At 40.2% G+C, this 11,416-nt stretch overlaps 1 protein-coding gene across 2 annotated transcripts; it reads left to right on the forward strand.

Annotated features, from left to right (window-relative positions):
- Window positions 1-2,481: 2,481 nt before the first annotated feature.
- Window positions 2,482-8,548, forward strand: anp32e (acidic (leucine-rich) nuclear phosphoprotein 32 family, member E). 2 transcript variants are annotated; one of them, XM_077008871.1, is made up of 7 exons: window positions 2,482-2,665; window positions 4,761-4,910; window positions 5,123-5,245; window positions 5,541-5,703; window positions 5,886-6,010; window positions 6,107-6,164; window positions 6,291-8,548. In XM_077008871.1, exons 1-7 carry the CDS (start codon window positions 2,612-2,614, stop codon window positions 6,371-6,373), a joined length of 756 nt encoding a protein of 251 aa, XP_076864986.1. In that variant the 5' UTR covers window positions 2,482-2,611; the 3' UTR covers window positions 6,374-8,548. The 2 variants fall into 2 exon arrangements, with proteins under 2 accessions (XP_076864986.1, XP_076864987.1); XM_077008872.1 differs by lacking the exon at window positions 2,482-2,665 and adding an exon at window positions 3,809-4,339.
- The last annotated feature ends 2,868 nt before the right edge of the window (window positions 8,549-11,416 follow it).

Consider the following 11,416-nt stretch of genomic DNA (forward strand, 5'->3'; position numbering starts at 1 on the left):
GTCTCTAGTGTGGCTTTGTCTCTGGCCCTCTCAATGCTTTCTCTATTATGAATCTTTAAGGACTCCCCAGGCAGTATGACTGCCGATTGCTATTGTCTTCCTGTATTTGAATACACCAGTGTCTGCTTGCTTTTGTTCTTCACTGCCCGAGACCCTCACACACCCTCCACCCCCCTCCACCCCCGCCCTCTCACCATAGTGGTTTGGCTAGTAGTGGGCCAGCTTGCTGCTGGAGGACAAAGGTAAGCAGTTAACATCGAGGAGACGTGACAACAGCTCGCAATCAAGGTCAAGAAGTATCTCTAGGGTTCCAGCACCATGAACCATCACAGGCAATTATCCTCTCCATGCCTCATGCTTAAGTTTTTAACACCTAATCATGTAGAAGTTGCAACGAATAACAAAAGGCTGATATCTCTGTCAGCGAACGACTGCAATAGACCAAGTACATGTTTTTTAAAGTGTAGATGATTCTCCATTGGTTGGTGCAGGCTTTGTTTTCAATGTAAATTGTTATAGACTGTTTTTTTCTATTTTTTTTGTTTTATCAATACAATTTCAGTCTTTTTAAATTATAAATACTACCACGAGAAACATTCTGAGTATACAGATACATACACTGAGAAAAAAAAACCACTGTGTGTCTATCCAAAGATATATTGCTCCATCTAGCGACAACAGCTTACTTGAGTTTGATGGTCAAACATGTATGAGTAAATCAAATCTAATTATAACTGCATAAGGCCATGGCCTAGCTCCGTCTGCCACCTAGTGGGTCTTTAGGCCTTCACATACTGGCATCTTTCCAAGTTCCAAAATTCATGGGATGTTGTGTTTTTTATATTTAGATTAATTTATATTCACCCATGGGATTTTACTCCAGCAGTGCTCAGATGTTTGTAAAACATGTTTTCAGTTTCCTGTAGGTGTATGTCACTAGTGTCATTAATATATCCCTGTGGCCTGAGTTATATGACTAGGGCCAAGATGCAGTTTTAAATTTTGTAGCACAAGGAAAACAGAGACTGTGGAGAACTATACCAAGTATAATTTAACACCTATATGGACCAAAGTATATGTTATATTTAGTGCGTATTACCAAAACTACCAAATATTTGTACTGTATTACTATGAAGTACTGAGCAGGGAAAAAAATCACCCAAACAATGACCCATTTTCTACATCCTCTGTCAGCTGAAGTATTTCCTGTTTCCTGTCTGTCAAGTGCCTTTACCCCCAGTCCCACATCTCTCCCCCAAGGCCTTTAGTGGGGTCTCTCAATGGAATATCTCACTGTTTAGATATAACCAGCAAAAGGTACAAATCCTCTAATGACATGTAACAAAGATATATAAAACAGCAATTTGGCTTACTCTATATTCATATAGTGTTATATGTATTTGGGACCTGTCTGTACTTGTTTAGACAAAAAAATAACTAAGCAATGACTGCGAATGTTGGATGACTGTGGTAGGGAAGATTATTCACTTCCTAAAGCAGCTTAGTGGATCCGTCGTAGTATCCATTCCACCCCAGGGTCAGTGTGCCATGTCCTCCTAGTGGTCACCTTGGATATTACACTAATGGGCATTATCAGCAACGTGAGGTCCTTTTTTGGATTGAGGGGAGTCGGTAACATTCATTTAAAGAAAAAAACTAAAACAAATATGGATGCAACAGTAATTCTGCCATTCTGAGTTGAGTTGTATTTGGATCCAAACCCCAAATACATTTTTCATGTGTTCACTATGACTGTTCACTATGAGTATTTTTTCCATTTATAAACATTATTATTATTATAAACATTACTATTATTAGCACTCCCATTATTTTTACACTAGATTCAGCATAGTCGTTAAACTGGTAGACTTGATCGGACTGAGCATGTTTCCTGACTTGTTAGGCTCAACACAGGGACTTTGGCCTGTATGAGCTGTGTAGTCAAGTGGTCAACAGCACATTGCATGGGACAGATGGTCTGTAGCCTTTAAGCCACCATGACTGTCTTGGTTTATAGTCAGCCATTTTATTTAATAGCTGAATGGGATATAGTTCTGGATGGAAGGGGATGGTTAAGAACTCTTGGCTGTTGTAGTTCATCTTATTTGGTCTAATCTAAAAAAACAATCTTTACAATTTAAATATTGCTTTCTTGCTTTGAAAAATGTTTCCTGGAATGAAATCTGTTAGATCTTAATCGATATATTTATTGGGTGCGACACGGTCAACGAAATTAAGGCGCCAATGAGGACAAAGAATGGGCGGTTTTGTAGTTTGAAAGCTTCATACTGACATTCTCATCAACCCATCTAATTTTACTGCGCGCGCAATTCCAACCAATCATCTTGCGCGACACAGACCGATTATGCTGATCAGCGTGATCTCTTTGAATGGCACGTACGTCCACCGCTCATGCTTTCAAAAACAAAAACGACCCAATCACGACACAGAAGAGGCGGGATTTCGGAAAGGGGGTTGGGTGCGAGGTATCATGGAGGATCAGTTAGAGAAGGGTAGACGTTGAAGGAAGCCGAGCTGTGGGGCCGTGCTCTGGAGTTTCTGAACATTTATTTTCTAAACGATCTCGTACAGTACTATATATTCCAGAAGAATGGAGATGAAGAAGAGGATCAGTTTAGAGCTGAGGAACAGAACTCCAGCGGAGGTAATATATTGGACTTTAATTATTTATTTTTCAAGAATTGTGAAATGATGTTCGCGCAACCTGTCTATTCTGCAGACGCGAACACTTACTCCGCTGAATGGTGTAGGCTCTGCAGTTAGACCACATGGGCGCTTAAAAGGATGCGAGCGAGATACTAACACACAGTTTTCAGGAGCACGGGGAATATGTTTTTACTAGATTACAATTGACTTTAACGACATGCCATATTCACGTAAATACTTCACGTTGTTTAGACCACCCGACCGCTTCGATCTTTAGCAGGACAAACTCTGGAATCTTTTGTCAACTCGTTACTGTCCCCTTCGCCATTGCATTATAGCTGGATACTGTAATCGGTGCAAGAACGTCCGAAGCGTCCTAAGTGGCAGTTGCGCCAATAAATAACAATGTTCTTCTCATTTAGGCACACATTAGTCACACTTAAATTAAAACGAAATTGGTTCACGAACGTCGTCGATATAACTATGATTTCATCGCGATGGGGTTAGTGTGGCATAGTATCCAGCTTAGAGAAACCCGTGTCGGTCTAAATTCACGATCTTGGTCACCTTCATCTCTGAATTCGGATCAGTTGTTAGAATTAAAGATTATTTCGAATAATTTGAGGAAGTTTATTACAAGTTATCAGCTAGGATCACAGATGCAGACTTCAGTATGGCTCCTCTAACCTAGTTGTAAAGCGACCAGTTTCGTCTCCCAAGGAGGACATCTTACTCTCGCAACTCTTCGACATTTTAAGATTCACTTGCCGTTGATGCTACCCGTACAAAAAAACACGAATTATTTTTTCAGAGTTTCTAATCACACAAGCTGTTGAACTAATAACACGGCGGTATTATGGGCAAAGCGCGGTCTATATTTAGGCTCTTTGCTGCCGGGCGGAGACGTGCGCTTGTGTGGCGCCTCGCCGCGTGTTGTGAGGACCGAGCGCTGCAGGTCCTCCGACGGGCGGGGAGTGGAAGTCATTTTGTTGTTTCGGTTGACGAATGACCGTGTTTTGTACCATTGACTTTAGTTGCCTACAATGTGCTATAACAAAAAAGTCGTCTTAAACCACCCCCACCCCACAAAAAACCCGAAGTACTCGAACTGAAACTGAATCTCAACGGACAGCGGTAGTTTCAGTCAGACAATCAGTTTAGGACTACAGGGGAGTCCTGAGAGAACACGGTGCCATTTCCTCCGTGTTCATATAACGATGGCGTAATCTCGTATCCTTTAGTTGATTTCGTTCAGTTGAGATTGTAGTTTATATATTCGAAATGGCGGAGTGTTTTAAAACGAAATGTCGACGATCGACGCTGTTTTTACTTGACGGAATGTAGCAGATGGTGTGGGGGGGGGGGGGGGGGGAACCCCCACCCTGGCTAGCTAGCCGCCTAGCTAATTTAATAGATTGTTGTAGTACAGATTGCAGCCTGGGAGAAACGCGCTTGTCTTTGATATGTATTGCCACTTAATGCCCATTACAAAAATAATATAAATAGGAAATGTCGCAGTAAAGCAAAGTTTTGCGCCATGACTTCTTTGTTAAACTAACTCGATCGCGAGTGTGGCGGTTACGTCATCAGTAAAAGTATTTTCAGATCGCCGCGCGCATAATCTCGAGCGCCTTCTTGTGAAACATTTGTGGATAGTTCAGCCTATTCATCCGTAAGTGACAGTAATAGCCATGGGATGATTTATATTTAACAGTGTAATGATTTAAAGCTTTTGCAAAGTGATTGTTGTGACACATCACACTAATGCTGTTACGCGCGAAAGGGGGAAATTATTGGTTGCTTGCAAATAAAAGCTGCTGTATATGATCAAATAATTTTTTCGTTGCGGTTTTGAGCACTGCTTTTGATGGAAATCTGTCTTCTTTTCACCATGTTAAGACACATTCTCACAGTCAGCTTAAGATAAAGTTTAATAAATTGTTTGTATTTGCGGGAACTTACAAGTAGTTATATGTTAAATATAATAACCCAAAGTATTTGGGACTTGACTTTTTTTTGCCATGTAAGCATCAGTCCCCTCATTGTCCTGCCCTGGAGTTTGATTTACTCTCTACCCTTTCACTGCCCTGCAGGTAGCGGAGCTGGTGGTGGATAATTGTCGCTCCAGTGATGGGGAGATCGAGGGCCTCACAGATGAGTTCAAAGAGCTGGAGTTCCTCAGCATGGTCAATGTGGGCCTCACATCCCTGGCCATGCTGCCATCCCTGCCTAAACTGAGAAAGGTTAGTCGATGGGCCAGTGCAGTGTGATCTCCTGAAATCTGAATTGGTGCTTGTTAAACATGTGATTGTATTTTATGAAAGAATCCCCTTAATTACATGACCATGGTTTTAAACTACAAATTCTCTACATTAATTAGTTTTTTTTTTTTTTTTCGTTCTCTCTCTAGTTTTGTCTGGTTCGGTATGTGATTGTTGTGCTAATTTTTTAACAGTTGGAGCTGAGCGATAACAACATCTCTGGCTCTTTGGAGATCCTGTCTGAGAAATGCCCCAATCTGACATACCTAAACCTGAGCGGCAACAAGATTAAGGACCTCAGCACAGTGGAAGCTCTGGTAAGTAGATCCAAAGTTTCTAACAAGACTATGTGTAAATTAATATTAGCTCTGCATCAGTATTTTTTTTGTAAATGCAAACATGCAAACAAAGCCTGTTAAAGTGTATTTAAATGATGTTCAAATTAATGTGTTATAACAAATGTTCTTACATAACTTTCATGTGATCTTCGGCCTCCTTCTGTGGGCCTCCTGAACAGGCGCATTTTGTTTGTGATCTTGGTTTGCTGCCTGGGTTCATTCACCATTGACCTTGCTTTGTCTGTCTTGTTTGACTGTCTCTTGTAACCATCAGCAAAACCTGAAGAACCTGAAGAGCCTGGACCTCTTCAACTGTGAGATCACCACCCTGGAGGAGTACAGGGAGAGCATTTTTGAGCTGTTGCCCCAGGTCACGTATCTAGATGGATTTGATGCAGAGGACAACGAGGCTCCTGACTCTGAGGCAGATGATGATGGTGCGTTGAATCGAGGGGAATGGTTACAAAACCTGTTACTGCGTGTTGGGATTGATGCCAATAAATAGTTCTTTAGCAAAAAAAAAAAAAAAGGAAATGTTTAATTATGTTGGCCTTTAATGTGTTTATAAGTAAATGAGTATAATTTTAATGCTGAAACTGTTTTGTTTTTGTCTGCTCAGATGATGATGATGTTGAGGAGGGAGCAGGTCCTGTTGGAGAATATGATGATGATGACGATGATGATGAGGAAGGGTCAGAAGGTGGAGAGGTTGGGCTGTCTTATCTTATGAAAGATGAAATTCAGGTAATGTGGTCTCTGAACATGTACCTCTTTCTTGGGTACCATCCTTAAACCTGTCTCCTGTGTCATTAATTATGTATTAATGTCTTTGCACAACAGGATGAGGAGGATGATGATGACTATGTAGAAGAAGAGGAAGAGGAGGAGGAAGCTGAGGGTAAGTGTAAAGCACTCTCTGTGATCTCTGAGGATCTTTTGTTATTTTGATCCCGCAGGCACCAGATTCTGCACAGTTGTGATGCTCTGAAACATGACTTTGTTTTGGATTTTGCTTCCTTTGCAGAAGAGGAGGCGGAGGTTCGGGGAGAGAAGCGAAAGAGGGACGCAGAAGATGAGGGTGAAGATGATGATGAAGATGATGACTAACCTTGTGTGTTTGACACCTTGGAGATCCGATCTGAATTGTAGAACAACCTTGGAAAAAAAAGCGTGATCTTGCAGATTGTTTTTCTCTTTGTATACCATAGATATATCACTGTAGAGGCTAAATGTTTTCTTTTGATAAATACATTATATTATACTATATAAAAGGGGTTTATTGACAATTCATTTATAGCCATTCCAAGTTTATGTCCCAACATGAGAATCTTGCCAGCATGAGTGAATGATGGGAGGTCAGGTCTGTGGTTTACGGTTTGGGCCTCTGTGCTTCCAAACGTACTGACCAACAGTCTGTTTCTAAAAAAAATTGGCATTCGGACTTTAGTACTGGGAGGCGAATTGACACAGCAGTCCTGGTCCGTAAACAATAAACTCCACTATATCGCTTGTGCTCAGCCTGCCAGTGTCTTTCCCAAGGCGTCTTTGAGGAGGCGAAGAGTCGGCCTGTTCCTCATCTACCTCTCCTGGCTGTCTCAGTCTCAGCCCACCACGGATAATCGGGCCAATCCTCACCAGTTTGCAGCTCCTGTGTTCCTGGATCGACCGGTCCTCGTTGAGGACCCACACCGTGGCACTCTCCGTAAGGGATATCTCCACTCGATTCAGCTTAGGTATTATAGACCAGGCTTTGCTCAGATAGACAGTCCAGACGGTATGTGATCTCATGAATTTTAAAGTGTGATGTTTGTAAATGTGATGTAAATGAATTGAAAATGAGGGAAATGGTTGGGGTGGGGTGTAGTTTGACAAGTAGATATCTAATATTAATCTCAGCCAGTCTTTTTTAGAGCAGAGTCCACAGGTGTGATGATATCAACTGAGAAACAGCTTCAACAGTTTACTCCTCAAATATCCTGCAGAATTCAGTTTTGTTGGAATCTAAAATTATGCTATATCAAGAGCTAAAGTATACTCAGAATTTGTTCATTCTTAAGAGGCATTGCTGGAAATTTCTCATAATGTTCAGGTTTAATGGCTTTGTTGGATTAAATAGTACCCTCGAGTACCTTTATTCCTGCGTCTTGCTGTGGAAACAGGTTAGTTTCTACTTTTTGTGGGGGTATTTTACAGAGTAATACCTTTAAACCGATGTTCGTATGGCAATATGTACAGTATATAGTATCTGTTCCAAAAGGTTGGTGTTCGTGTTTTTTAACAAAGCTATTTGGTTATTTGTTTAATACAAAGCACAGGTCAGAGGACTGAAGTCCCTAGACACAGGTGGCCTGTTTTATTTTTCAGTCTTTGGCTGTTGTGAGAGTGTTGTATTTGGGGTTTTATGTGATGTAACCCTCTAAAGAGGGATTTAGTTTTGTTGCTCAGTTTTGATATTTGATTTTTGATTTTCCTTCTGTTGTTCCTGTCTGGGTTTTTTTTTTCATCTTTTTCTTTTTTTTCATTTCTTCTTTTTTTTGAAAATAAACATGAAAGATGGCATACTTTGAGATAAATGATTTGAAACAAAGGTTTAAGTCCTTTTGTCTAGAAATGGATTGTTCAAGCCTTGATGAATGAGTGATCTTTTGAACATTAAAAGAATGTATCTCCACAGGAGGTGATGCTCAAAAGAGACCTGTTCATCTGGCCCCTGGGGCTAAGATGTGATGATGAACATTGCTATAAGCAGTTTCTTGCAGTGTCATTGTACAGTAGTTCTCTGTGAACCTACCATTACATTTGTCTGGCTTCAAAAAGAGTTACAGCAACATTGTTTTTTTTTTTTTTTTGTCGACTGGTGTAGCAACAGGTGAAAACTCAAAATTTATTATTGTTGAACAGAATAGCCTTGAGAATTTAGTCATACACCAAAATGGTTTTATTTATCTTGTGCTGGCATTTTATAATAATCTGGAGCAAAACAGATTTTAATCATAAATTTGTCAAACAATTCAATGAAACCGTAAGGTGGAAGAACTGACTGTCAACCCTGTTTTGAACACAAGTGTATTTTTGAGATGTGGATTTGAGGTGAGTTCTATTCAGTCTTATTTTTCATGTTTGTGTGCACCAGCCCTGTGTAATTACATGTAACATGTTTTTTGACCAAATTCTTATTTATGACTCAAAATGAGTGCCCTAGAAGTTGTAGTTAACAGTAAGTTCTTACTTATGACTCAAAAGATGTTCCCAAGTGCCTATAAAGCTGTGTGAGAAACCTGACCCATGACATCTTAATTGGCTTTGTGGTGTGTGTATTACAGCACCTCTGAAAGCAGCCTGCTGTGTTTAATACTATATAGAGCTACCATCTGCAATGGCTTGTACACATGCTATTAATTATTCATCAGCTAAACATGCTTTCAGCGGCAGTAGTATAGTAGCAAGGGGTGGGGTCAGTGTCATGCCTATGAGAGGAGAACAGACTGGGTTACCAGTGGAGTTATTAATAAATCATGACTGAAACACTGTCCTCACAACCAATAGGGATGGCTCTGCAGAAAGGGGTGGGTGGAGTCATGCTATTGCACATTTTTAATTCATTGAATTGATAAGTGAGAGACTTGTGATATAGAGAAGCAAAGCATGACTGAAGCTGTACAGTTTTTAACACCTATTTAGTGCTTTCATGTTGCACAGCAAACCAATGAATGTGAATCTTTTAAAAGTAAAATCAATGTTGGAAGGTATTAGGTAATTCTCCCAGTTATGGGCTGTTTACTAATGAACCTTTTGAGAAAGCAGAAATTAACTGACGTGAAGAAAGCTATGAGCTCTTGATCGAGTGGGTGATTAAACCAGTACTAAATGTGCTATCGAAACGTGTTCATGCCACAAAATTACTTAGTTGTTACCATTACATTACACACTTGAAAGACAACTATAAGTCTGGCCTATAAGATTCTCTACTCCTGGTGAATCATACCCTGCCCCTACCACAAACCCTTACTGATGTGTTTGTCAGAGGCCAATTCCAAGACATGAATTTCACCTGGTAGTTATGTTTTGGAAAAAGCTTTTGGCATGTGGCCACTTTTAACTGATCACTGTTAGAAACACACATATGAAAAATTAAATGGCCAAGATAAAAGACATCTTGCTATAAGGAACATTTTCCCAAGAAAGCAGTGAGACACCTCTGGGTGTGGTGTATTCCCTCACACCGTCTTTGTTTACTTGTTTGTTGTTTGGAGCTCTACTCCAGCACACTGGATTTTAAACAAAACAATGATTAAGATTAAAACCCAGAATGACTTTATTTCAAGGCTGTGTACTTGTTATATTGGGTGATCCAAATGTATCATAGAACCCTTTTCCTATAGACTCCCTCCAGCATATTGCAAAAATAAAAAATTGCAAATAAACTTAATTTTATATTTTGAACCTGGTGGAAAATCCTTTGGATTTGGAGGCCTGAAGCCTGCTTTCTATAAATCTCACCAGACAGTTCAGATCTTCCGAATTACACTTGTTTTGACCCAGACACTGCCCAGCTGAGGCAGGGTGTTTCAGGCCTTTGTCAGTCTTCTGTACATGAAGTACATGTTCAGGTTGGACAATAGGCTTGGCCAGTCAAGAACATTGTGCTTCTTGGCCCTCAAAACGTTTGTAGCTGCTTTATCAGTAGTTCAGGCAGCTCTCTTTCTATTCCAAGATGAATATCCAGCCAATAGGCATTTGAGGACGTTTGGTTGGATCTGATTTGTTAAGATGCTCCTTTAAATAACATCAGTCATTGTGGTCCTGCAACCGCCAATCACATCGCTTCTGCTGTCAGCTGTGCCTTATCGATTCTGGCTGCCAGTGGATCTGGCTTTTAGATCTAGTTTGAGAAATGAGGTGGTGGGCTTGGAAACAGAAGCAGTTCTCTTTTTTTCTGTTTCTGTCAATGTAGTGCAGATTAATATCTAACTTATCTGTTCTTGAAGTGTAAAACGAGAGCTTTACTTGCTATCTTACGCATTTTGTGATCTGGCTGTTCTGTTTTTGATGCTTACTGGTGGTTTGCATGTTGTGGTGAATTCACATCCACCAGTATGTTTGCTAATGCAAAGACCAACAGTGAATTCTTACTTCTTAAAAAAGTGTAATAAATATGCTTATTAAAAATGAATAATATAACAATATAATAATTAATACAATATTTTGGCTGTCTGTGGCTGATTTATTGTTTTTCTTCAGTGTTATGATAGCCAGCTTTATTAAAACTGACAAAAACAACAGATACAAATATTACATGTAATAATCACTAGACCTTTGTTAGCTTTTTTGGGTATGAACTAATGCTGATATAATGCATCTGGCTATGGCAAAACTAAACAGGAAATTATCCAACAATTTATTGCACCCTTTAATGGAAGAACAATGTGTAAAAATGTCTTTAATTCCAATTAAAGTGAAGGATACACAGAAGCAGGAGTTGTTCCTGTTGTCTGAGAAACATGCCCATTGCTGCCATTTTCATAGCATCCATTAGAACGGAGGTTCTTAACCAAGTCCATGGGGACCCTCAGGTGGCCCAAGGCTTCAGTTCCTCATTCAGGGGCCCCAGAGCCACCAGGCCAGGGTGTGTAGGGAGCTGGCGAACAGTAAATGGAGAAATACATGGAGACTGGACAGGCAGGACTGTCTGGTCATGAACATGTGCCATTCTGTAACTGTACCTGTGCTTTACGATGGCTCCCATCAGGATGACTGTAGGTTAGAGCCCTCCTGTGTACTGCAGGTTAGAGCCCTCCTGTGTACTGGTAGCAGCCCCTCTGGGGTCACTTTACAGCTTGTTGACAGCTGGCTCCATGCCAACATTGTTGTTGCTTCCTCATCAACACCCTTAGTGACAGACTAGCAAACGTTCATTCCATCTTTAACGCAGCAGGCATAAATTAAACTAAAATTAACCGAGGAAATTGAACCTATTATTATGTGATGGGTGCTGTTATAATAATTGAACATATAGATTCTATTTTATGGTTACAAATGCTGGAGCAACAATGTGTTTTATGGCTGTGCTAGATTAGATTATAGCAATGGAAACGCCTTTGGAATATGCAATGTCTAGAAGAGACGAAAATTACATGTTTTCAGCTTGAT

The sequence above is a fragment of the Brachyhypopomus gauderio genome, chromosome 6 (assembly GCF_052324685.1).
Source record: "Brachyhypopomus gauderio isolate BG-103 chromosome 6, BGAUD_0.2, whole genome shotgun sequence".
Taxonomy (NCBI): Eukaryota; Metazoa; Chordata; class Actinopteri; order Gymnotiformes; family Hypopomidae; genus Brachyhypopomus; species Brachyhypopomus gauderio.